Genomic DNA, 27,640 nt, shown 5'->3' with positions numbered 1-27,640 from the left:
GTACTTTCGGGATCACTGCTCTATGTAACTCCATACTAGGCACAGCCTGCTCTGTGAAAGCGCCCAGACCTCCGGTGTCACCTTGGCACAGGCGTACCGGAGGTGCTGCTGTTTTCCTCTGGCAGCCCTCAGCGTACGCGAAGCCGCCCCATGAAATGTGGGGAGGAGCAAGGAGGGGGAAGCCAGCACTGAGGGGGAGAACGACCGAGATGCGCGAGAGACCGGGGAAGCCTGACAGACAGCACCAACGCCTCCAACAGCCTGCGCCCCCTGTCAGGAAGGAGCACAGGGTGCAACCGGCACCGCCCGCCGGCGCCTGCCCCGACCGTTGAGCACGTGGCCCTTCCGTTGAGCTGGGGCCCCACCCCCCCGGCAGGGCCTGGGCTGCCGAGCGCTCCGCCCCGCGCCGCTGCCGCCCGCCGCCGCTGGGGCGGGACAGGGCCTGCGCATGCGCTCGAGCCCGCGCAGCGCTCCGCCGCGGGCCGCGCCCGCCTGCCGTAGGTGCTGGGGGGCGGCGGTGGGGTCCCGGTGCTCGCGGGCGGGCGTCTGTCACCGGCGCCGCTCTCATCCCCTTTCCCGAGCCCCTGCTCTTCCCCAGGGCCTCGCCGTCGCTCCCGGCGCGGCTCTGCCGCGGGGTCGCCGTGACACGGCCCCTCTGCCCCCCCCCCCCTCCGCCGCTGGCTCTCCGCAGTCCGCCAGCCCGTCCCGCCGCCCTGGCCACCGCCCGCGGGGGCTCCGGTGGGGAGCCTCTGCCCCCGAGCGTGTGTGCACGGGCAGGGAGGGGGCGAGGGAGGGCGTGCGGGAGGGTGTGTGGGGTGCCCTGTCTCTGCCTTGTCTCTGCCCCGCCTCGCCCACGGGAGGGGGGATGCGTGTGCGTGTGGGGAGAGGGGTGGCCGTAAGCTGGCGGTTTGGTTTCCGGGGGGGGGTAAATGATCCTGCGCCCAAATGTATCCGTGTTTTCCTTTAGAAATGTAACAAAGACCGGGTATTGCAGCCCCAAAGCCCGGAACGGTGGCGAGGCCGCTGTACGGGCCGGGTAGGGGGTAAGCGAGGGCTGTCGCTGCCCTCCGGCGAGGCCGGCCGTGCCAGCGGTGCTGCTCGGCCTGCAAAGGCTGCGCCCAAAGTTTAGCTTAGTCTGTGCAAGGGAGGGCCCTCTGTAAATGGGCAGAAGTGCGTTGGCGTCATGTCTGGCTCTTTACTGCTGTTAAAATCACCTGGCGTGAAATTTAGTAATATGATGAAAAGTGCTATTAAGGCCGAAAATGCATTAATCTTTGAAGACAGGATGAGTTAATTGTACTCTTTTGTACAGAACGCTTCCAATGAACTGGCTAGGGATTTATTTTCCCCCTTCATTTTTCCAGTTTATTGACAATATCTGTGAAGATTGGAACATTGGTTGTTTGCCTAACATGAAAATATATATCCTAAATTTGGAGGGAGGGAGGAAACAGTGTTCCTCCTTTTTTCCACTGAGTAAAGAAAATGTAATGCTGGTATAGTGATAGTTTAAAATTATTAAAATAGCATTCCTTTCTTACAGGTCATGCTGTTATTTTTCAAATGATACTGTTTCTGTTCTGTGACTCTACTGTCAGCTTTCCACAAGTGGTACAGGCTAAAAGTTTTCTGAATAGCACATATTAAATTCAGAGTTAAAAAATTTCAAATATTTTAAATGTAGTTGAGTGTCTATAGCATCATAAATCTGCTTTTAGACACAGCTGTGATATAAGTAGTAAAGACTGATCACTGGACCCTTAAATGCACAATACATGAACATCACAGTCATTTTCATAAGGATAGTGCACAACTGGAATATCTTGCAAGTAATATAAATATTTTTTCTCTGATTTTGAGATAGTATTTGACCTATCTCAGAAAGCATTAATTCAGTCCTTTGCTGGTTTATATTTTTCTGTCCGGTCTTGGCCCTGATCCTACAAAGCACTAAAAATGGACTTAATTTGAAACGCAAATAGGCCTAGTGGATATACGAATTTAAATACGTGCATTCTTTGCAAAATTGTGGCCTTTGTTTATATCTGCAAGTGCTTTGCTCCTGATGCGTACTTTGGTTCAGGAAGGAAAAGAAGAATTTAACTAGAAAAGCTTTTCAATGCATCATTCACCCATTGCTCCTCACTCAAATTAGTTTTCTCCAAATTTTGCTGCTGTCACTGAGCATAAAAGTTAAGATTTATTTTAGTCCTTTGAGTTACAAAACAGAACTTTCTCATATTTGCAAGCCTGCAGAGGAGAGAGAATTGATATTTAGATTGTTAAACTGAATTGAAATGCCAATTACATTTGTTATGAAACATAGAGTACTCACTGCAATTTACCATTGTTTCCAGTATAGGGACGAGACATTTATTTCTTTTTAGTACTGGAATAACAAGCTCACGACTGTGGCTGTTACAGCACCTGATAACAACATGAATATTTAATTCAAAGCTGCAGCTTAAGAACAAACCTACATACCTAGCCTTATTCTTTCCTGTCACCCCTGTGCTACTGAGGCCAACATTGGCTTGTCCTTGCTTCTGGTTACCTTGTCTGGTGAGTATGAAACCTGATGATTTTACTTATCTGGGTAACAGTTGTACTTGATGAGGGTTTCTGTAGCCAAAATTTTGTCAGACTCTTAACTGTATTTTTTATATTGGGTTTGAAATAGACGATATCACATAAAAGACTAAGTTCCTCTCTGGCATTTTTTCTGTTGTTGTTTTTTGAAAGTTTTTGAAAAGTAGTATAATTTACTACAGGAACAAAAAAATTTTAAAAATCCCTGTGTTTCATTTGGAAATTGGATATCTTTAGACCTTGTTTAGATTCAGTTATTTTTATGATTGTCTCTGTTAGCATATGATGAAAAAAATCTTGGAAGATTTTCATATTCTGTAGGGTTTATTAATACTATAGAAACATAGGCAGTCAGCTTTTATCAGTGTGCAAAAATGCTTGACCTTAACACAATAGGAATGTATTCTTGTAAGTCTTAAGGGGGATTACTGTTTCTCCAAAAGGAATCAATCATGGCTGATGACTCTCAGAGAAACTTTCGCTCAGTGTATTATGAAAAAGTGGGATTTCGTGGAGTTGAAGAAAAGAAGTCACTGGAAATTCTGTTAAAAGATGACCGGTTGGGCAAGTTGATTTCACTGTTTCCTCTATTACTTTGGTCATATGGGGCTGGGGAGGGAATAATAGAAAATGTTTAGCTGCTGTGCTTAGTGCTTATTTAAGTTTTGCATCTTTTACCACTAATCTCTATTATTACTAGTAGTCCTTTGAGTTTCGAAGATCTGAAAATCTGATTTTTAAAACTATTAAAGATGTCTGTTTGCTTGTTTCTTTTTTTCCTTCTCTCATTCTCTATGCCCAAGAAACTAAAAGTTTTTTAATGAAAGCAGTTTTAATCTGAAAATATATCGTCTCATGCTGTTAATTCCATCTAACCTCAAAACAATGAAGATTTTGTTATTGTTGTTGGTCCCTGAGGAGTGCCACATCTCTAACAGAACAGAAAGATAAATGTTGTCCCTTTAACAAAGCCTTTAATTGTTTTGACATAGCAACACGATTTACAAAAGGTCTATAAAAATGGCACAGTTTCTTCCTGGTGAAACCTAGGGTAGTTTTATTGTAAATCAAGCCAATGTCTATATTTTTCAAAGTTGTTGCAGTTTATAGGGCACATTCTGTTCTCAACTGAAGCAGTAAAAGCATTTGTTGATAATGTGTGATGAAAGTGGGGATTTCAGTCTGCAGCTAAGGATTTGTCATACTTGAAGTAGATCAGAGACTCAAACCTATTTATAATTATCTTTAAATTTACCTTAATTTTTTTTTCCCCTTTTTATTTCTCTACAGATATTGAGAAGCTTTGCACATTTAGTCAAAGGTTTCCTCTCCCATCCATGTATCGTATACTGGTGTGGAAAGTGCTTTTAGGTATGAAATATAACATCTGTGATCCTCTGTAGAAATGAGTATGAAGGAAGGTGTATTTTTTCTGGTTTTTTTTTTTTTTTTTTTAGAGAGTTAATAACATGGATTATTCTGTACTACCTTGCCTACGGATACATGTTTAGCCTATTTTTGTATCCACCTAGGATGCACAACAGCAATTATAAAACAGTATTCCATGCATAGTTTTTGAGAACTTTTGCTGAAGTGTACCTAGAAGAGTGTGTTTCTATATTTAACTTTGTAACATTATCCAAGTAAATTTATAAAATGGGTTTGAAAGGTGGATTGTAATAAATCACTGATTCCTGATAAGATACTCAGTTCTGTTCCTAAAGTAACAGACAATTAAGTTGAAGTAAAGCTATGATTAAACTTAAAAAAACTGGCCAAGGCATGGAATGGATGTTTATTCTAAAGAGAAGCTTTGTGTTCTATAAAATCTTGGTTTCTTTTGGTTTTCCTTCTGGCTTTAAGTTGTATTTGTGATTGAAGGAGTTATGAGGCCAGAGACAAATTACAGTATCCCCAGAAACCATAAAAAACCCACCATTAATAGTTTCTATTTTCCTTGAAGTGCGTTAGTCAGATGACTAATTCAAAAGTACTAATGACTTTATAGTAACTGGTCAAGTGAGTTGGGTTTACTAGATGCGAGGTCATGTCACTTGGAGACAGGAGGAGTGGTGGAAGGTCCAGGAGTTCTGACCCTGACAAGGTATCTGGGGTTTCCCTTAGAGTTGCTGCATGTAGAGAAACACTGCCAGATTGAGTGTGAAGGTACATCATCTGACTGAATCTCTGGAAGAGAAATGTGATTTGCCATACTGTTGGTGGTGGAGCGTTGTGCCACTTTTGAAAAGCTTGAGTGTGGCTCCCATGCTCAGTCTTGTGTTACCAGGGCTGTGCTGGCACGAAGGGTGTTGATATTGGAAATGTTGTTTCATCAGGGAGAGACCAGCAGTGTTAGTCTGCAGATTGGCTTGGAAGCTGCTGTCTTTTGCTGTCTGTGAGCTATCCTCCTACTTCTTTGTCCTTTGGCTTTCCAGAATATGTGATACAGAGCCCATATATATCTCTTATATGAAGATTTTGGCATGTGATTCAGCGTCAGGAAGATTGGTGACTCCTACCTCAGAATGAGTATCTTACAGAACAGTTTTTCTCTGTTTTATGATGTTTATTTATCTTAGGCTGTGCCATGATCTTGAACAATGTTCAAGTAAATGTCTTCTGTTTCCCTTCTTGGTCCCCATGTTCCACTATAGTGTCTGGAGTTTGAAGTAATGTATCAGAAAGTTTTAGCTGAGTTTTAAACATTCTTAATTTTTTGTTCTTCTTTTTTTTCCCTCCAATTTTCTGCAGTTTAAAAATTGTGGCTTCATGTTCCTGATTATTTGGATTTGTAAGCCTTTTTTTCTGGAGAGGTGGTAAAGGAACAGTGCAGAAGGTGCAAGATCTAATTATAAAACGTGAAGTTCTTGGTATTGATCATTGAACTAACAGAGTAATCCTACTTGATAAAAGCCTCTGCCATTAGAGTACTAATTTTAGGATGAAAAAGATTCTTGTACCCTGGGCCCTGGTGAAGTAGTCAGCATCCTTTAAAAAATTAGTAGTAGGAAATGTAGTGTAGGAGGTTCAGACAAGTAACTCAGTACAAGATCCTTCAGCCAAAATTATAATAGCAAAATACAGTCTCTTGGCAAACTTGTAGCTCACTGCAGAGCCAGTGGTCTATCTTTGACTGTTCTAGATAGGATGATTGGTGAATCATATGATAACACAAAACACCTTCTGAGTTAACTGTATGGAAAACTATATTGATTTTTTTAAAGGATTTTGTATTTTAAACCCAGAGTGATTTATTTCAAGTACGCATACTGTCATTCTGTATACTCCTTGCGTGGACAGAGGTACAAGGACTTTTCTTATGCTGCATCTCAGTGTTAACACTCGTTAGAAAAGCTGATATTCAGAAGGGCAATGCAAAATATCTCTCCCTAAATGATTGGAACAACAGCCCAGTCCGTTTCTGGTGGGAGGTGTTACATCTCCTCTAAATAATGTTACTAGTTTAACAAAAGGGATTCTATCCTGTCAGCAAAATTATCTCGTACACATACCAAGGCTTGATGCTGTCCCAGGTTACATGGCATGTCAGCGATGTCTCTGTTAACTTCCTGTTCAAGTATGACTCCTGATGTTTTCTAGACATCCCTGTGTTGTTCAAGCTTCTTTTCTGTCTGCCTAAGGTAGTCTTCTGTCTTTGAGGAAGGCAGTTGGCAGTATGTACATACAAAGTCATGATGTTGACTCTGTTTTTGCATAACGTGAAAAATGTCTTGCTGTGTCCCAGCTTTTGAAATGCAGACAGGTTTGCAGTTGGAAAATAGAAGATAATTTTCTGTCTGATGTGCTTCCTACTAAAACTCAGCCATTTCGTGGTTTAACACTTGGCAGGAATATTTTTTTCTTTAAATGAGAGATAAAAGCAGCAGGTAGCCTGTTTCAGAACTGATTTTTGAAGAATACTTTGTTCTCATGGATTTCTACAACAGGAAAAATTCTGCTCCACTAGTGATATGGAAGTGGCATTTTTTTTTTGCTTTGGTGTATGTAAGATCTTACTTCTGTTGAAGCCTGTGACAGTTTTGTTGTGAACATCAGTGCATGGCAAGATTGAGTCTTGAGTGAGGGGAAGGATTGAGTGAAATGTTGAGCATCTCTTCTGGAGATCATAAACAGCTTGATTTTCTCTGCCTCTCTACTTACATACTTTTTTTCATTTTTTATTTTGCCTCCTAGGAAACTAGAAAAAATATTTTTGTTGTGCTAAGAAAGTAAAAAAACGTTACCTTGCAAAGTGTTTGGGTGGTATTCTTAAGTTTTACTCTGTAACTGATTCAACCTGTGTGATTGATTTTGCTTCTGAATGTTGTTTTAGAGAGGATTAGTCTACGATACAGTAAGTAAAGAATTTTCCGGCAGAGATCTAACAGTAAATTAAATAATACTGGAATGTACAGTATCTTTGCATTAGTTAATTGCACATATATATTCTCTGGTCATCTCAGACAAAGTGTAGAATTTGAGAAAATGAAGAGCTAACGTATATAAAAATCATTCTGCATCCACTTTGTTTTCAAAATAAATGGAAGCTGAGCACAAATACACAACTAGTACTGTATTAAAAACTACAGGTAGATATAAACAAGTAAGATTCACAATTTAAAAATAAAGAAGGGTTGTTGGAGAGGGAGAATAAACCAATTAAATTATTTTTCATCTATCCCAACAATGACATTTCTTATCAGCACACTGATGTGGTATACAAAAGAGTTAGCGTTCATTGGCTGAAAACCTTGTAGAAGAGCTTGAGAAACAATAGTCTAAGGGCAGATTTTGCCTATACTCAGTTAACATATGAAATTTGTTTTTATAAATATAATGCTAAAATGCTTTGTTGGTCCATTGACTTCCAATTTTGTAGAATTTTCTCCCTGCATTCTTTGACCAAGTTTATAAACAAACTGCAGTGCCAGGTCCTACATTTCTGTAGGCTGGAGTTGCAGTAGAAATTGAATTTAGGCAGATCTCTTGGAAAGGGAGTTTGAGTGCTCTATTTTTTCTCTTTACAGTTGCTTATCTTTTTTTTCTGATTTGTTTATTTGTTTGTTTGGTTTTGTTGTTTTTTTTTTTTAGGAATTATTCCTCCTCACCATGAATCTCATGCTTTGGTGATGAAGTACCGGAAGGATCAGTACTGGGATGTACACCATGCTCTTCGTGTAATTCGTTTTATTAATGATTCTACCCCACAGGTAGATGTTTTCCTCCGCATACATCAACTGGAATCAGGAAAATTGCCTCGAAACGTGGCTTTTCCATTGGTCAGTTGTCATTTTAACAGTCTTTTAAATACAGTATTTTATTTAACTTCAAACTATAAACCTGTGAGAAACTGAACTGCAAGTAGCCCCACAAATGCATGTAGATAGACAAAGTAAGGTGAATGGAAAACAGAGAAGTACTAATATAAAATAAGTGCTTTTCTTTTTTTCTTCCCCTAAGTACTTATGTAAGATTTTATGCCTTAAAATCTCTTCTGTCTATTTTGCCTGCTAGGCTTCAAGCCTTTTGTACTCTAATACACTTCAGTTTCTTTATAGCACTGAAATGAAAGTGACATATCTTATCAGAACTCATAGATTCTTAAATGTCCAGGAACAAGGATAATTCAGAGCCAGTACGAGCAGCGATTTATTGCAAATTACATCATATATTTAAATTATTTGTTTTTAAATCTAGACTTTAATGTAGTGACCTCCTTTTTCTGTTAGTCTGAACTGATCCAGGCTTCTGTCAGGTAATGCATGTACTCTCTAGCTTACAGTGTACTCACATATGGTTAAATGAGTCTGTGTTTTGATAGTAAGTCTGTAGTGTGGTGATAAGAACAATGTGTGGATCTTACATATAAGCCTCTATGAAAGAGGAGGTGATGAAAGGAGCCATGGGACTTTCTGAAGTGGGTTTTATCCTGTGTTTAATGTTAATTTATCCGTGTTCACTCTAGCCCAGCTTACTTTGTTATTTTTCAGCTGTAATAACAAAATTTGACATAAGAACTTAAAGTTAAAAATAATAATAAAAAAGGTTAAACAAAGTTAACGTGGAAAATTCAGTAATATTTTGGACTGGAGGATTATATACAACATTCTCTTGTTGGAGGAGGGAGAGTTTTTTCTCACCCTTACCATTGCCTAGGAACGTGGCCATCCTACCCTGCAAGTTTCCTGTAGAGAAATTTCCTTGATCTTGGCATGTGACCCAGTGGGCTGAAAATTCATCCCTTCTAGAGCGGTATTGCTTTCTGAGCAAGTGTTTTGTCAGTGCATCCCAGAGCACTAGCTACTCTCAGTACTGCGATGGGGTTTCATAGAGATGGTGTTTAGCAGATCCACAGTTATTAGTCCTCTAACTTACGGGTTTTTTTTGCTGCAGAAAGCATTTGTTCTCTATGCCAGCCTGTTTTTAGTGCAGTAATGGTCCCCTTAAACTTACAATAGATTACTGCTTGATAGTAATGCAGATGTTTTATTGTGGAGGCAGAGGGAGTATAAAGATGATGTTGGATTGGTCTAAATATTTTGAAATGTTTGAGTCACAAATCACAGAAGTCTGCTAAATGTTTTGTGCATCTGAAAGCAGAGAGTTTAAGTAGGGGTATGTGTGTATTGCAGCAGTCTGTGTAGCAGAGGTATATCCCAGTAATATTTAGACTATCCACATGTTTTGCCTGAGTTGTAATCTGTGCAAAAGCCTGTGATACTATAGCTTACTGCTGCTGATGGTTACAGTAGATCAGACTGTGGATACACATCTGGCTTGTTACCCTGCCTCTTAATGTAGTCAGTACTGCCTGCATAAGGAAGACTGTAAGAAACAGGGCAAATATAGAGCCTTTCCTTGTGCATCTTACCAGTTTAGGCACTTCCTGAGCTAGCTGTTGGCATGAGGTCTAGCTGGTTTAGAGTTAATTCACCTCCATCTACCCTATGTGCAGTCATACCATTAGCTGTGGTTTAGGCATGCTGATACTTCTGTTAGGAAAGTATATCCTTAGGAGAAAAGATGACGGCATGCCCATCGCATGCTTCAGGTCATGTATTGTGGGAATAAGATACTCATCACCTGGAAAAGGTATTTATTTGTCTCCAGGAAGATGTTTATCTCAAACCAAATGATTTTCTGTATGTTGAAGGTAGGCGTACAGCTCATGGCTGCATTATTTTTTTCAGTAACTGTAACATCCATGACAAAGGTGTTTGAGGGGCCTGTTTGGCCCTTAGCAAGGAATAGGATGAAAAATTCTGCTGCTATGCAGTATAAAAATGTGGGGCATAGAAGTAAGATTATCGCTACCTTGTTAGGATGTAACATTATCTCATTTGAGAGCATTTGAGAACTTTGAATCAGAGTTGTTCCAAACTCCTGTTGTATGTTTTGGTTTTAAAGGCAAGACAAGTATTATTTGTTCTGGTTTAATACGTATCTGTCACCATAAGGCAGCTGCTGCCCGATGTTTTATTTATGAATGTCAGAACAGCTCTTTGTGTACCTTGATTCCAGTTTGTTTTCCCAAATAGCAGGGAAGAGGAATATAAGAATAGTTTAAATCAGATAGTCCAGTACTTCTGTGTAGTTCACATTTTGGCTTTGTTTTCCAGGAACCTGAAGATGAAGTGTTTCTTGCTATTGCTAAAGCAATGGAGGAAATGGTGGAGGATCCTATAGAATGCTATTGGCTTGTCAGTTGCTTTGTGAATCAGCTGAACAGCAAGCACAAAGATTCATTGCAACAACTGGTAAGGAAAAAACACTTTTTTTTTCTTTTACCCTTTTTTCTTTTTTTTTTCGTTCCTTTCCTTTCCCCCCACCCCCCTTTCTTTTTTTCCTTTTTTCTTTTTTTTTTTTTTTTTGGTGTGAAGAGAGCCAGTCATGGAAGGCATTAATATATGGAGACAACTGGAGCATCAGAGGTGACACCCTTGGATTCTGTTCCACCAACTGTTTTGAGAAAATGGGAGGAGTGCTTTTTGCGTTGTGATTGTGCTGTCCTGTAGGACACTTTGTCTAACATAACATTAGAAATTGTTTTTGTTTGCTACATGGCAGTTTTCAATTACATCTTACTTTCTTTTTAGGTTAGCTAAAGCTTACATTGTATCTAGTTGAATTATATTTCTCACAAATTGGTCACTTAAGAATTTTCTTTATTTTAAACAATTAAAAATGTCACAAAGTTAAGAACATCTTGATGCATGTCTGCTGCTTTTTAGGCTGCATCTCTGGCATCCTTATGCTGCTCATTGGATGATAGACAAAGCACAATTGTTTTGCTTTATAAATGGAGCAGGGTACTATGTCTTCACAAAAATAGTATGTGGCAAATTAAGTTGTAATAAAAAGTGGAATAGAGTTCTTTTGGCACTGATCATTTAAATGCTGTCATAGAATATTAATTTTGAATTTCTGTCTCGTTTATAAAATTAAAATTTGATTGTAAAGAAAATGCATACTTATAAAAATTACAAAAGCTTTTGTAATTCTTCATATAGTCTTAACAGATAAGAAACTTTTAGTTAACAATATCCACTGAGATAAAAGTATCAGAGTACCTGTGCACTAGCAATCACTGAATGAAAATTCATTGGAGAAAATTATGCATGTCCTTTGTTATTCTTTTGGAACTAAGAAATACTTTTTAAACCCACCTCCTGTTGCTGGAGGCGATACATTCAACTGTACCAATTTCTGTAATTCCTTTCAAAGGACAGAGGAATATTTTTAAAGAAAGTGTGCGCTCTTACTACATACAGAGTGCCAAGTGTTGCCCTCCCTAAGTTTTTGTTTTAATACAAACATTGTACCAAGACTCTGGATGTTCGAATATGGACAAAGGAAGTGTTTTCTCCCTTTGACAGCTGAAGTCATTAGCTGTTTACCTAATTATGACAAAAAGCATATAGGTAGTCCTGAATTTATGAAAATGTGTATTGTGTTACATTAGAATTTAAACAAAATGAGAATTATCCACATTTTTATGTTGATAATTATCCACAAGTTTATGCTTCTAAATACTTTGGATTTTCAAGCAAGAAATCTATGTCCAGTTTTTAATACGTTGCACAGGGATTTACTCTCAGACTTGATTTTCTGGGTTTTGCTGCATTGTGTGTAGACTTTTTTTTGATGTGTGCTAAGGCGCTTAGGTTTGAGGTGAATGAAACTCAATTTTACTTGCGAAGGTAGCAGTAATTAGTGCGTGTTTAATCTCTTTAATCTCTGCATTGCCTTAAGCTCTCAAACACCTCCTTGCATTAGGGAATACTGCATATTTTGGAAGTTCTGCTAGTGGTCAGCAGTTTAAGGAGCCTGAGGTTGTTTGTTTAGTTAAGTACTTAATTAGCTAATTGCAAAAATCAGGAACACTTGCATTTTGGAACATGATGTTTTTAGTTAAAACAATGCAAGTTCATTGTTTTAACATGTTATTTTATGCCAACTGAATTTTTAAGACATTTCTTGTCTTACAGTGTGTGTTAACTATGGAGGGTACTGTGATGTGAGCTATCTAAAATTTTCCAATTCCTTTCTCAGCCAAAAATTCTGGAGCAGTATTTGAACATTGAAGATAACAGACTCCTGATGCATCTGAAAGCATGTGCTGCAATGAGCAAACTCCCTTACGATCTTTGGTTTAAAAAGTGTTTTGCGGGCTCTTTACCTGAGTCCAGTTTACAGAGGCAAGTTCTCTTTTGTTTCTTTCTGTTTGTAACTGCATAGTAGTTTTAGCTTTTTGTCATCACTAGCAGGCAAAGAGCTTTCCTTACTTTATCTGTGAGGTTATGGAGTTAACTTTATTGTTGACTTGGAACTGATAAAATTGGATTTGATTCTACTTGTTACTGACGCAAGATAATCTCTGTGTGATCATTTCTCGCATTGAAATAAAAAAAGAATGGAGTTAAATACAGCGGCTGATTCTGTTAGACACTTAATACCTCCTAGGAGTTAAAACTCCAGATCCCCTCTTAGTGATAGATAGCTGAATGGTAGTCAGTTTTCAGGCTTTTTAACCAAAATCCTTGCTTAGGGAGTGATTATAATACTGTATTATCATTAGATGAAAAAGGTTTTGGGACTGTGTACTGGTTTTGGCTGGGATAGAGTTAAATTTCTTCATAGTAGCTAGTGTGGGGCTATGTTTTGGATTTGTGCTGAAAATAGTGTTAATAACACAGGGATGTTTTAGTTACTGCTGAGCAGTGCTTACACAGTCAAGGCCTTTTCTGCTCCTCACACTGCCCTGCCAGTGAGTAGGCTGGGGGTGTACAAGAAGCTGGGAGCAGAAACAGCCGGGACAGCTGACCCCAACTGACCAAAGGAATATTCCATACCGTATGACATCATGCTCAGCAATAAAACTGGGGTGGAAGTTGGCAGGGGGGCCGCTGCTCAGGGACTTGCTGGGCATTGGTTGGTTGGTGGTGAGCAGTTGTTTTCATTTGCATCACTTGTCTTTCTTGGGTTTTATTTTCCTCTCTCTTTGTTATTTTTTTCCCTCTTTTCCTTACAATTTTAAAAAATTATTATTATTTCTTTTTAATTATTAAACTGTTTTTATCTCAACCCATGAGTTTGTTTCTTACTTTTACCCTTCCAATTCTTCCCCCATCCCACTGCGGGGCGGGGAGTGAGTGAGCAGCTGTGCGGTGCTTAGTTGCTGGCTGGGGTTAAACCATGACAGAATGTTTATTTTAAAAAGTACTAGGGCAGGTTGAGAATTACAAAGTTAATGAAATAGTGCATTATATCAGGATTCTACAGGTAGAAATAGGTTGTCCAGTTTTTAAAAGCGGACCTGGACTTGTGCAAAGCATTTGACACTGTCCTGCATGACAACCTTGTCTCTAAATTGGAGACATGGATTTGACCGATGGACCACTCGGAGGATAAGGAATTGGCTGGATGGTTGCACTCAAAGGGTTGCGGTCAACGGCTCGATGTCTGACTGGAGACCAGTGACGAGTGGCATTCCTCGGGGGTCGGTGTTGGGACCGGTGCTATTTAACATCTTTGTCGGCAACATGGACAGTGGAATTGAGTGCACCCTCAGCAAGTTTGCTGACAACACCAAGCTGTGTGGTGTGGTTGACACGCTGGAGGAAAGGAATGCCATCCAGAGGGGCCTTGACAGGCTTGAGAGGTGGGCCTGTGCGAACCTCATGAAGTTCAACAAGGCCAAGTGCAAGGTCCTGCATATGGGTTGGGGTAATCCCAAGCACAAATACAGGCTGGGTGATGAGTGGATTTGGAGCAGCCCTGTGGAGAAGGACTTGGGAGTATTAGTGGATGAAAAACTGAATAGGAACCAGCAATGTGCGCTTGTAGCCCAGAAAGCCAGTTGCATCCTGGGCTGCATCAAAAGAAGCATGGCTAAGAGGTTGAGGGAAGTGATTCTTCCCCTCTGCTCCGCTCTCATGAGACCCCACCTGGAGTACTGCGTTCAGCTCTGGGGCCCCCAACATAAGAAGGACATGGACCTGTTGGAGTGAGTCCAGAGGAGGGCCACAAAGATCATCAGGGGGCTGGAGCACCTCTCCTATGAGGACAGGCTGAGAGAGTTGAGGTTGTTTAGCATGGAGAAGAGAAGGCTCCAGGGAGACCTTATAGGGGCCTTCTAGTACTTAAAGGGGGCCTACAGGAAAGATGGGGAGGGACTCTTTATCAGGGAGTGTAGTGATAGGACAAGGGGTAACGGCTTTAAACTGAAAGAGGGTAGATTTAGATTAGATGTAAGGAAGAAATTCTTTACTGTGAGGGTGGTGAGGCACTGGAACAGGTTGCCCAGAGAGGTTGTGGATGCCCCATCCCTGGAAGTGTTCGAGGCCAATTTGGATGGGGCTTTGAGCAGCCTGATGTGGTGGAAGGTATCCCTGCCCATGGCAGGGGGGTTGGAACTAGATGATCTTTAAGGTCCCTTCCAACCCAAACCATTCTATGATTCTATATGATTCTATGAAAATTCTTGTGCATGGCACTTCACTGAAGGGCTTTTGAAATGAAGCTTGTGTGATTTCTCTAGTTTTGCTGCCTGAGCACTCTTGGAAAGCAGAAAATTCAAGCTAGATGTAGAGAAGCTTATCCTTTCTGCATTAACAAGAGTTGCTAATAGCTCAGCAGGAAGTGGCACAAAGAAAACAATGGTTTCATTTTCAGCTGCCTGAAAACTTTGAGAAGTAACAACGTTCAACGTAAGTTTTACTCCAGCACCTTCAGGACTTCAGTGGCTAGTATAGGAACCTAGCGTGGAAACAGAGAGCTTTGTAAAATGCTCTGTAGAAAATGCTTTATGGTGGTAAAGTTGGTCATAATCTGAATAGTGAATGCAATCTTGCTTGTTTATCTGGGACTTCACATTTCATGAAGGAAAGTGGGAAACAGCTGTTTTTAAAAATGTTTATTTGCCCTTCTGAAAATAAGGGGGTTTTAGGGAACAAGCTATAAGATTAGAAATCATGCTTTCTAGTCTTGTCATACCACGGTCTTTGAGGTTCTGCATGTGTTACTGTTGGCAGGGAATATGTTTGAGAGAAAAAAATTTTTGAACCAAACCTTAAGGATTTGGTAGTAGACCTTTAGGTGTTATGCTGTGTGCAGCACGGTAATTTTTACATGGCAAGTTCTTCTCATCAAGCACCTATAAGGCTCCAAAATAGTCATCTCTGTGTAGTGGTTGTGCATGATGTGGTGGTTAAAAGCTTTTACTACTTTTATGGCTACAGAAATTATGTATAAAATGTTTGTTACATCCTTAAAAGCAATTGAACACGTATGGTTTGCCTGCATCTCTTTCACATTTGCATTTGTAGGTTACTTTCAGTGGATAATGATTGACCTTGTTTCATTGTGCTTTCTCTGTATGAAACTTAATGCCACAAAACTTAAACTACTCTCAGTAGAAGTGACTGTTCTACCTGGGACTTGCCAGTCTCTTGAGGCCTTTTTTTCTGTAGGCTTCTGTGATCTGAAATAGCCTTTGCAAACTACTGCATTAGAAATCTCTTTACATGTCTTGTAGGAGATATTTTTATTTAGAGCTTATGTGATGTAATTTTGCTATTAGGTCTTATGGCTGAGGACTAGAGCTGAAAGAGCAATTTGCATCAGAGCAGTTTTGCTATTGGAAGATTCAGGGTTTTTTTAAATTTCTGTTGAAAATTGAATGTTTTATGGAGCTGTGTCATCTTGATAGTGTAAAAGAAGAAAGGTAGATGAAGGATTCTGATTTCATATTTCATCTTGTCAGAATCTTTAGATTCAGACTTCTACCGTTTTGAATTAGTTCATTTATATAAAATATTTTGTCTAGTTAGTGTACTGTTTAGCATTCTCATATACTGTTTTACCTTACTGAAATAGAATATTTTGATGACCTGGAATTTTTTAAATACTTTTTTTTTTTCATTGAAAAGGTCAAAATATTGGCTTTTTGTATCACTCTGGAGTAAAAACAAATTTCAGTGTTGGTAGTTCTGATGGCACAGCAATCTCTTTTCCCAACAGTTCTTGTGGGAACACGATAAAAGTGCACTTTTTCTTGCCAGTTTAGGTTTCTGAATTATTCAGTTGTAATCATAATGGCCTCATTTGCTAAGGAAATAACATACTTCATGGGTAGCATGTGACAGATGAACTTAATTAATGCTTGGAGATTCAGTTTGGATTAGAATCTAGAAGCCCGAATGCTTATCTGAAATGTATCCAAATGGCAGTGTTGGAACTGCTGAGAATTGAAAACAGGTCTCCAATTCTCCTGTGAGTTTTACTTACTTTTTGTCAAGTGAGAGATGATCTGAGCTCTATCTTTTATGATTTAATTTAACTTATGATTTAGCACTGTATTTCTTAGAGAGGTTGCTTGCTTTCTATAAATTGTAGTCTTCTCTGCCAGGCAGCTAAATCTAAATTTCATGGTTTTCTTTTTTTCTCTAAGGTGTACAAGATTTGTATATGCTATGCAGAAATGTTATTCAATAATGGTGAGATGAAGTTGCATAATACCAGCTTTACTGCTCACAGGCTTTGTCATTCAGTATAAATGCTCTTTTATAGCACGCTTCTCCTAGTTATACCATAGGTAAAATTTATGCATCAGTTTAAATGGGCTTGGAAAACATATATAGACAGGTTTCATGTAGAAACTTTTCCTTTGAGCTTACACAGTGTCTTTGCTTGCCCTAATACACTTGACATATTATGCAACAAGCTTCTTGACAAACTTCTTAAAGGTGCCACATTGGTAAAAGAGAGGAGCAGGCTGGCCATTTTGAAGGCACTGTATCCTCAGGGCTCTGTATCCCACCTGGAATATAGACAGGGTGCTTCCTGGAACATGAACCAGCCTGTAGCACAGGCTCAAGACAGACAGAAAGGCTTACTTGTCTCTGAAACAGGGAGAGAACTAGATCACACCTTTGTTTTCATACTCACCATTGCCCTATTTGCTCAGTTTCTGCAACAGCATATCTAGTCATCTGTTCAGTAAGCCCCATGCATGAAGAACTTTCAAATGGTGCTGTGTGGGCCCTCAGCCGGAGAGCCCTGCTGTTAAAGCTTGGTGTCCCGTTTGTGGCTTCAGCTCTACAGGCAAAATGGCACTTTGTCTGCCAGTTTATTCCAGCACTGTCACCCCAGATGATCTAGCTACAACAGAAGTACTGCAGCTTTGTGGAGATAATTGTCAATAAGCCAGGCATTTTTTATGGTCTAATGTTGCCAATCATATATCATGCCCCTGACTAACATTGTTTGTATTCTGCACTGAAGACTTGGCATTAGCAGGACTGTAATAGCTGATGGGGTGGTGTTAGGTTATTAGCCTCTGGTAACTTGTTTGTGGCAAAGTATTTGGTAGTTCTCCTGAAATCTAGTGCCTTTCAAACTGGCACTACCTCCTGTATTAATATATGGCTTCTATAGTTCTACATCTGTGATCTCCATGTCCTGCATAAATTACATCTCGTCCTAAAAATAAGTAATTTGTTAGTAGAAACCACAGAAATATGAAAAATGCCTTAAATTTACTATGGAGCGGAAGGGCCTAAGAATGTGCATGTGGGCTACTACTATAGAGAAACTTAAGTTGATTTGCCTTTGTCTAAGTAGTTGAGCTGTTTCCCAGCTCTGGAAACAGATAGGCACAAGATCACGACATGACATCAGGATGAGATTTGTGCAAGCCTCATCATGTCCCTCCATGCCCAGTTACCAGTGGAAGGACACCCAGAAGTGCAGGCAGAGGAGGAAGCATTGGTTCTCTTTACATATCTCTGGCCTGGATGACTGGAGGACCAGAACCGGGGAATAAGGTTGAGTGTGCTTACTGTGCAGCCTAGGGGAGAAAGCTGTGAGATTAATGATAATATTACAGAAAAAGAGAGAGCAGCAATGCTGTGATGCTTTTTGTATACTACTGCACTGTAGTGTAGAGGCTGAGAAGCTGCCTTGAGAATGCCATGCCTTCACACACATGCACACACAGAGTAAGTCGTATCTTGTCTACAGAAAAAGCTCAGTGAAAAGTAAATGGCTTCATTTGCGTAGTCCTTGGCATGCTCTTTACCTTCCTAGCTTCCTGTTTCTTTTTATTTTTCCATGTGGTTGTTACTACCATTTCACGGTTCAAGAAATACCTACAAGAGTGCTCCTGTGGTTAATTGAATACTGTTATATTTCACAGAGGATAATAGTCACAAAAAACATAATGAATTTAGTGTATACTTTCTTTTTTAGCATTCCTGAGTAGGTGCCATGGCTGTAGGCACAGTTGCATGGCATTTCTGTTAGAATTTTCCCATCTCTAGGAGTATCAAAAAATGGGTAAAAAGTTGCAATCTCTGACAGTATACTTGATCCTTAAGTGTTTGTTGTTATTTAAAAAGTGAAAGTAGGATACATAATGTTATCATCAATAGAGATACAATGTATAGAGGCTGCTACATTAGAATAAAATCATCAAAATATGTGTTTCCTTGAAACAGCTGTGAGTTTTTTTCCATTCTAAGTAAACAATTTTCTGACACAGTTTGTGTAGCTATTCCTGGCTCTACTGGTATAGACAAGGTGCTGACTGCTGGTCTGTTTATCACAGTGTCACACAGTCATTCCCCTATTGCTGTCACTGGTGGAGTTGCATTGAGAGTAACAATAGCTGGAAATGTTAAGGGGAAGAATACTGCAGCAGACACAGCTGGTTAGTGCTGACATCTCATCCACTTTGCTATGCACCCTCTTTCAAAACTTGTTAGACACTGGTGATTTAGATACTGCATCTGTTTTGCTATTGTTAAAACTTTTGTTCTGGAATCAGACTAAATAATGCAGGAAAACAGAGTGTTTTCTGAGTGTGAAATGTAACCTACTGTAATGTAATTATTGAGACTGAAGTCAGGAGACTTGAAAGCAAAATAATGAAAGAAGGCTGGGTATTTTACATTAGGATTAGTAAGTTTGTATTCAGATTAACATGAGCTTTAATATGAACTTTAAAAATTCTTTCCTGTTATTGAGGTTTGCTACTCTCTGTATTGTCATTCATAATTACAGTTCTGATGCCCATGAAACACATGGGGAGCTGTTCTTGCATTCTAAACAGACACATTTGTGAAGGAAAATGTATTAGAAGTGAAGAGGGATGACCTGTACAGTGTGGAACAGGAATGTGATCTCAGTTTTCTCATAGCCTTGCTTAAAGCTTCGAGACCTGACTTCAACATCAGTGTAATATTTACAGTGATCGCTTGTCCTGGGATGCTTTAACCACAAAGGAAACAGTAACATTTTCATCTTGGATTATTTATTGTTCCTGTCCATATGGGAATTATATTCATTTTTTAGTCATAGCGAGGCAGGGAATTAAAACTAAATTGCAAAGGGGAAAGAAATTGGCAGTGCCTTTTTTCCCATCTGTCCATGTGGGTTTTTTCTTTGTTTCCTTCTTTTTTAAGAATAGTCCTGAGGATTTTACGTATTCTTTTCCGCATTTCTTCATTATAAGTTAAATTCTAGTCTAAATTTTTTGATGAATGGAGAGGTCGTGAAAATAGTGTCAAAAGAGTTATGTGAATAGAAGGTTAAGAAACTGACAAAGAATTGACTTGAGTCAGTGTGAAAAATAAGCACTGTGTAACAGCAGCAAGCATTCCACATTAGGAGTTATAAAGGCTTTTCACCAAAAAATCGCAGAAAGGTTGAGGTTGGCAGGGACCTCTGGAGGTCATCTGGTCCAACCAATCCCTCTGCTCAAGCAGGGTCCCCTAGAGCAAGCTGCCCAGAACCATGTCCAGACGGCTTTTGAATGTCTCCAAGGAGGGAGACTCCACCGCCTCTCTGGGCAACCTGTGCCAGTGCTCGGTCACCCTCACGGTGAAAAAGTGCTTCCTGATGTTCAGAGAGAACCTCCTGTGTTTCTGTTTGTGCCCTTTGCCTCTGGTCCTGTCACTGGGCACCACTGAAAAGAGCCTGGCTCCATCCTTTTTGCGCTCTCCCTTCAGGTATTTATGTACATTGATGGGATTCCCCCCTGAGCCCTGTCTTCTCCAGGCTGAACAATCCCAGCTCTCTCGGCCTTTCCTCATGGGAGAGATGCTCCAGTCCCTTAATCATCTTAATGGCTCTTTGTTGGATTCTCACTTCTTAACTCCTTGTTTAAAGGTGTGATACCTACTCTTCAGCTGTCAAAGTTCATTTTATGCCTGCGTTGTGTTCTCCTGGCACTCCAGGCTGAAGGGCAAGCTTTTCTGAGAGACAAGGTCATATAAAAATTGAGTTGTCTTTGGAAGAAGCACACCCATAGATCCAAGTTTATAGGTGGGCTGCAGAAGATGTTTTCCAGTTAGTGTTACTGTATTCAGAGATTATGGAGGATATTATGTGATATTGGTCCCCCATGTTTTTATTTGGAAGGAGAAGCACTTTTAACAAGTGCCCAGAAGGAGCAAGAACGGTAATCTTCAGAAAGTCTTTCTGACACAGCTCTTAAAATTCAAGAACTAAAAATAATGCAAGCCCATAAAAGCTGCCATCTGACAGATGGTTTCACACTGGTTTTGGATAATCTTTCATCCCGAGTCTGTTGAGTTGGGCCTGAGATAGAGCTGCTGGATGAAGGATGATTTCAAGTTGTTGCAGGCTGTTCTAGTAGTGTGGATCCCTTTTAATATTCATCAAAGTTCTGTTGCTAAAGTACTTGCAGCCTTTGGAGGCCTGCTCTTCAGGTTTTGTTAGAAGTGTGAGGTCCTTGTACAGTTTCATACAAGTGGTAGGAGTGCTTAGGTAATTCTGAGAGAGTCTGTGCACAGTGGGATGGATTCAAGACTTAATAGGTGCCTAATTTAAACATCATGGATTATATCCTGCTGATATATCATATTTGTATCTCATACAGCAATGACCTGGAATATTTAGCTTCTTGAGATGTAGTAGTTCAGTATTATGTCCTTTTGAATTTTCAGCTACTTAACTGTTTGAAGAGTGTCTTTATTAGACATGCTAATAAAGTTTGTTTCCTTTTTTGCACTAGGAAAAATTCTCACCTTTACCATACACTGTAGAATAGTTGTCACAGTTCAGGCTATTAAAACAAGATTAGCTTTTTGTATTTGAGCTTGTAAACAGTTCCATTTCTAAACAGGAACACACTATATCAATACATTACTGCTTGCCATCACTCCGCTCTGTACAGATTTAGGAGCTGATAAAATGTCTTCTATTTACTGACCCAAATAATTCAATACATTGCTGTTACTCAGAAAAATAATCCGGAAGAAGGTGATTGTATGAAGACAGTACAATCTTATTTATCTGTTCTAGCAGATAAATAAGCAGATAAGCACTATAATAATGTTTAGTGATTCCTTTTCATTTTTTTTTGCAGAGTTTGGGACAAAGTTATTAGTGGGTCCTGCAAGATTCTCGTTTTTGTCGCTGTGGAGATATTATTAACCTTTAAAATGAAGATAATAGCACTGAATACTGCAGAAAAGATCACACAGTTTTTGGAAAATGTAAGTACTCTATTGTGCTTTGCATTACCTTTTATGGCTTATAAAAGTGTGTTTCAGCCTTAGTCATTTGCCTGTTGCAAACATACCGTAAGATACTATTACATTACTTACTGAGAATGGTGTAGTAGTACCAAGGTGAAGAGAGAATGCGCAGGGGTGAGAATAATAGTTTTTTCTATCAGGAGGTAGGGCTTTCATAGAATGAAATGATTTTTAGGCTTTGAGGAATGTGTTATCTATGTTTGTACAGATTTGACAATATCCCTTGTGATACTAAAGGGTTTTTCTGTGAAAGTAAGTGCAGATGATGTTAGATTAATTTTTCTGGAAGCTCCTTAGACGGTTGGTTTCTGGCACCTTTTTTGCTCCTTGCCTGAGAGTGAATCTATAGACTCAAGGTATGTTTTCTGTTGATGTAAGGATGGGGTCATGAACCTGACCCTGAACTTTCCTTCTATGAATAGTAACAAGCATCACAGCAGGGTTGTAGGATCCCAACGTAACCTCGGTTAGTTAGATTAGATACATTTGTGGTCATGGATGGCCAGTATGAGTTCTGCCTGATGTCGGGTTAGGGATGTGTGAAGTGTGAGATGCCTCGGTGGTCGTCTTACCGTTTTGTAAATAAAAGCTTTTTGTCTAAAACCTGGAGGTAATATGGCGCACGTAGGACTGAGGGATGGTGGGATGGTAGGGCAGGGAGATGGGATTCTAGTTTTGTTTTCTTTTTTATAAAGAGATAAAATCTGAGCTGGAAATTTAAAATCTTTATTTGAAACAAAACAGTCCAAATAAAGTACTCTGACAAGGCATCTTGCCCTGATCTTTTGTAGATTCCTCAAGACAACACTGATGCTATTGTCAGCAAAGCTGTTGATCTGTGGCGCACGCACTGTGGGACTCCAGCACACTCAGTCTGAGAACTTTCTTTGCTTATGACAGCTTGGGGGGAAAAAAAAAGACATTTGAAAAGACATTTTACCACTCTTCCCCCATCCTGGTGTGATGTTCTTCATTACCTCCTCTATGTAAAAATGCTATTAAAGCAGCTAATAGCATAGTGATCAATATGTAAATATTTTTCAATAAATACAGATGGAATGAGGATACGTAGTGGTGGTGTGATCATGTCCAGAGTGTTTCTTGGCCAGCCAGCTACAGTATTCTGATTGCACAGTATGCTCTCTGGCTTTTGGGGAAGTAAATCTAACTCCTGAAGCAAGGTAAATAGACTTACTTGTAATTTAAAAATATTTTTGTATGCCAGCTTATACTTGATACAACTAGTTACTACTTGGAGGTGTTTTTAAGGTGAATTTACTAAATGTTAGTCTGCTGGAACTCTCTGGTGAACAAGCATGCCTTTGCTAGAAATGTAAATGTACTCTATTAATACTGTAAATTTTCAGGTAAATGTTCAGGAAGAGGCATCACAAGTTTGAAGTAGAGGACATCACAATGACCAGGGGTGATGTGCTTTTCTAAAGTGTCTTAAAATACTTTCTTTTTATCTGTCAGCCAACTCTCTATGGCTGTACCTCCTTCTTTGTTCTTCATGGAAGATGCTCTAGGAAGGTGGAGCTATCCTATCCTAAAATGTAACTTTGGGCAGGTATGGAGAAAATCAGTGGGACGAGTCAATATAATTCTGAATTACAGGCCAGTAATAAACAATGCCTCTGTTGAATGCTTGGCTCAAAGTTGTTGTAATTTGATTCCTGTTTGGTTTAGATTTCAAAATAAATTTAATACAGAAATGTAATTCACGATGTAAGTAAAAGTAGAGTGATTAGCCGTACGTAGAGATTTGCTGGAGAACTAATCTTTTTCTTGTAAAAGTGTAAAATTCTATTTCTAAATCTTGCATAGACCAGGGAATTGTATATAAAAATGTATTGCTTTTAGCTGTTACTTGACTCAAATTGATGCTTAGTATGCCAAGTGCCAGGTATGCTCATTGCATGTGAAGGAGTGTGTTGAGCTTGCACTCAGTGTAGCGCAGACTTGAAATGCTTTAGAAGCTTATCTTTTGTTTTAAACTAGGTCAGGTTTACCTTCCGACACATTAGCTGGAGAAGGTTGGGACTCAGTTCAGATTACACCTAAAAACCTGGGTAGATTATCTATGCTGGATTCTGAGATGCTGCTGTTAGTGTTCCTGAAATGCCTGAGTTCGCCCAGTTCAGAAAAAGCATGTTTGTGTCTGCTTTGAAAGCCATTGCGGTGTCTGCACTGTAGTGTAGTCCATTTAGTTCGCTTCAGATAGGAGCTTGTTTTCCTAGTGTAGGCATAAGAGCTGGATAACATGGATAGGGAAGAGCATATACATTCTGTGAATAACAGCACTGCATTCTGTAACATGCAGTGCACAGGTTTTTCAAATAATGGCTGCGGGTTCAGTCTGAGAGATCACCCATTTGAACATTTTCCCCTCAGGCTGCACAGCTTATTCACAAAAACCCCAAAGTTACCTACGCATTAAAAAAAACAAGCACTGATGACAGTGAAGGTGTTTAGCAGTTTCAGTCCTGAAAGGGAATCAATAACTCATATTCTGTGAAGAGACATGCACTGAATCAGCATTAGAAGTACCAGTTAGTGTTATTGCTTCCAGACTTGCCAGTGAGTGTTCCTCCAATCTCTATTTGACTGAAGGCTCCAAATGTTTTTTTGGTTTAGTTTTTAATTTAAAAAAGCCTTTCTCCATCAATAGGCAGGCCCCGGAGCTGCACAGATGAGAGACAGAGATCTACTTTCACGGAATCACAGAAGGGTTGAGGTTGGCAGGGACCTCTGGAGGTCATCTGGTCCAACCCCCCTGCTCAAGCAGGGCCACCTAGAGCCGGTTGCCCAGGACCACGTCCAGACGGCTTTTGAATGTCTCTAAGGAGGGAGACTCCACCGCCTCTCTGGGCAACCTGTGCCAGTGCTCGGTCACCCTCACAGTAAAAATCTTCGTGTTTCCACATGAGCAGCAGCAATTTTACTTAAACATTTCAGTGTCTGTGGGATGGATCCTCAAATGCTGCTCCACTTCTATGTCAGCTGAAGTTCGTGTGCAGCTTTTTCAGTTTCATGTACAAAGAAAGAACAGGAGTGTTTCTTTAATGGAGTGCATTATTTATTCTGGGCTATGCTGAAGGAGGGGAGTTCTCTAGAGAACAGATGGTGGTTTAACTCCTTCACTGATCTGGTAAGAGACACTTCTATGTATCTTAATGGATCCGTTTCCAAGCTTTCACTGTGGATTTATGAGGGATACAGTTTATGCAGAAAACTTACTGAATTCCCAGAAGACTGAAAGTATGAATCTGGCTAACTTCTGCTCAGTTAATTTTTGGTGATGTCTGCTCAGTTGAACATAATGCTTTAGCTCAGAGACCTACTTCCCAAGAGAGCAGAACAGCAAAATGTGAGCTTTCACTGTCCCCAGCGTGTGATGATCAAGGTGAGGTTGAGGCAAGATACCTTTAAAGTCCCAACCTGGAGCGGAGTCCACCATTTGGGAAGCCTTGGTCTGCGCCTCCAGTGATTGTAATCAGCCTGGAGTTTGGCATGTGTGGCTAACACTTGCTCTTTGACCTCTTGAGCTGAAACACTGCAATAGTTGTAGTGTCCAGCTAGGCACTTTTAGCAGGCGGCCCAAGTTTGGCCAGTTATCTACTATGGACTGCTAGTTCCTTACACAGATTGTTTTGAAGTTGCACATAGTTGAGCCTCCTACTGAAATCCCTGGCTAAGTGATGCGGGGAAGGGGTTACTTTTGCTATTTGTTTTCTGTTACCTCTATGTCATTTGGGAGGAGTGTGGTAACAAGTCATCTGATGGTCATTCTTCCTGAGAAGCTTGAAAATGAGATGTTTTGTCTTTATTTACCTTATTTCTCCTTGACTGGCTAAGTATGTAACTGCTTGCTGCATGCTTGTTTGTTCATATGGAACTAGCTGCTAAGAGTGGGTTTTGGTGGTTTTGGTTTTTTTCCTTCTGTTTTTTCCCTGGAGATAATAGAAACAACACTAAGCATTCACTGCGGAGAGTGAAAGCTCCCCCCCAAGCCTCCCCCTGCCAAATATCTTCATGGGCTTTGCAAACAAGAAAAATAAGCTTAATTTGGTCCAGTTCTCCCCTCAAGCAGTACTTTCTCTCCAGAGAGGTTTAGAGCAATGCCACATGTCTGTGCTCTCCCGTGTTGCATGCACCAGTTCTTTTCCAGCTGACGTCCAAATGTGATGGAAACTCCAGATAAGAAAAGTAATGGCAGATGTCACAGGACGATGCCTGAAAAATGATGAGTGATTTGAACTCCAGTAAGGGGCCTGAGTATGGAAAGAAAAGCAGGGGAGTATGGAGACAAAAGTGGCTGAAATAGAGTAATTCAGAGGCTGAGGAAGTAACAGTGATACAGAGCAGGTTTCTGTGGAGATGAGATCAACTTTCATCGCCCCATGGGACACATGGGACAAATTCAGTTGAAGATGACGTCTTCCTGAACACCAGAGCTCCTAACCATGCGGCACAAATTTACTGAAAAGCCAAGCTTTCATTCATTCTGCCACTCAGGGAAGAACTTTGTAAGCAATTTTGTACAATTTGTAGCCAGCGCTTGCTGGCCTGGGCGTAGGGTGGTGTTGCGCCACCTGCGTCTTGCCCTGACAGCTGCTTAACGGCTGCTGGTGGTGTCCGTACGCACACCAGAAGCTATCAGCTCACACGGCTCAGGAGCAGGGCGGCCGCTTTGTCCCGCAATGGCCACACTGTTGTTTTCGGACTCGGTTGCCTGGGAACCGAAGGGGAGAAATGGGGGTGAGGAAGATGATGGCAAAGCAAGCTCACCCCGTACCTGCGCTGAGGGCACCGAGCTCTTAGCCAGGCACTGCCAAGCCGCAGAGTGTGTTCGTGCACGCGTGGCTGCGTGTCTGTGTGCGTGCACGCGCGCTGCTCAGTGAGTGCTCTGCTGGGCTTGCGTCTGGCAGCATGGGGCTTCCAGCGCCTTTGCAGGATTTGCTCAGTGGGATCAGCATGTTTCCCTTTTCCTTCCCCCCCCCAAAATAAGATGCCTAGTGGCCTTTATTTTGGACTGAAGGTTAGCTCTTGGGCGCATGTGCACATGGATGTGTGCATGGACCTAGCTTTTACATTCTAAACGCTTCGCGAAACAGGTATGTCTGTCTCCTGCCTCTCAGGGTTCATGTATCCATGTATGTAAAACTTAAGACACTCATCAAAGAGATGTTAAAATACAGATTGTTGTATCTTACGTCCCATTAACAGGGAATGTTGCAAGAGAGCGACTGCAGGGTGCACCTGGCTGCCACCGGTTGTTCCTGTGGGTCTGCTCTCCTAAGTTTTTCTGAAGTGGTTTGAAGCAGCTGGTAAAGGTAGCACAATCGGTATTGCTGAGCTGGTCACCAGGGGCTGCCTGTTTAATGGCGAATTGGTTTTTTTTCAGGCCTCCTCTCTGTTTCCTGCCTAAAGATGGCATTAGATTGCAATTTGATTGCTAGTAATTACATGGGCTTTACTGAAGACACACGTGTCTCTTTCCTTAGACCAGTTTTATGAAATGCTTCAGTTAAAAAATATAGCCCTTGTGTAGGGGTCTTGGTACAAGAGATTGGGCTACGTTCTCACATTCCCTCTACAATGTATCCTCACCAACGTTTTTAAAGCATGGAAATAACGGTATGTAACCAAAACACTATATAATGCTGCTACAGAAGCTGCAGCTAGTTGTAGGGGAGGGGGATCTGAAGTAAAAAACTAGGATTTTTTTACTTCACCTATTTATCCAAATCTCACTGGATAGCTACAAACCTGTTGGCTGCCAGAATGAAAATATATACCAACACACACAAACAAGGATTGTAAGGAGGTCAGTGAAAGCTTACCCGAATGGAAACAAACAAAAAAGCCCAGTACCAGTTTTGATCGTGTTGTGTCTCCGTATCAGCAATGGAAAGGAGGAGAATTTGGTCAGTTAAAGTATATGGACCTTTCATTTTTGTGTAATTGGAAGCCTCTGTGTGCAT

General features: G+C 40.5%; 1 protein-coding gene across 2 annotated transcripts; it reads left to right on the top strand.

The window, feature by feature from the left end:
* The first annotated feature begins 1,826 nt into the window (after window positions 1-1,826).
* Window positions 1,827-22,718, top strand: TBC1D7 (TBC1 domain family member 7). 2 transcript variants are annotated; one of them, XM_050891098.1, is made up of 8 exons: window positions 1,827-2,562; window positions 3,033-3,153; window positions 3,880-3,960; window positions 7,681-7,868; window positions 10,209-10,346; window positions 12,142-12,287; window positions 21,482-21,611; window positions 22,445-22,718. In XM_050891098.1, the coding sequence occupies exons 2-8, from the start codon at window positions 3,042-3,044 to the stop codon at window positions 22,529-22,531; spliced, it is 882 nt and encodes a 293-aa protein (XP_050747055.1). In that variant the 5' UTR covers window positions 1,827-2,562; window positions 3,033-3,041; the 3' UTR covers window positions 22,532-22,718. The 2 variants fall into 2 exon arrangements, with proteins under 2 accessions (XP_050747055.1, XP_050747056.1); XM_050891099.1 differs by lacking the exon at window positions 1,827-2,562 and having other exon boundaries at window positions 3,080-3,148.
* Window positions 22,719-27,640: the final 4,922 nt, after the last annotated feature.

This window comes from Gymnogyps californianus, chromosome 2 (assembly GCF_018139145.2).
Source record: "Gymnogyps californianus isolate 813 chromosome 2, ASM1813914v2, whole genome shotgun sequence".
NCBI lineage: Eukaryota > Metazoa > Chordata > Aves > Accipitriformes > Cathartidae > Gymnogyps > Gymnogyps californianus.
Note: the sequence above shows the minus strand (reverse complement) of the source record. Positions and strands in the feature narration are given on the sequence as shown.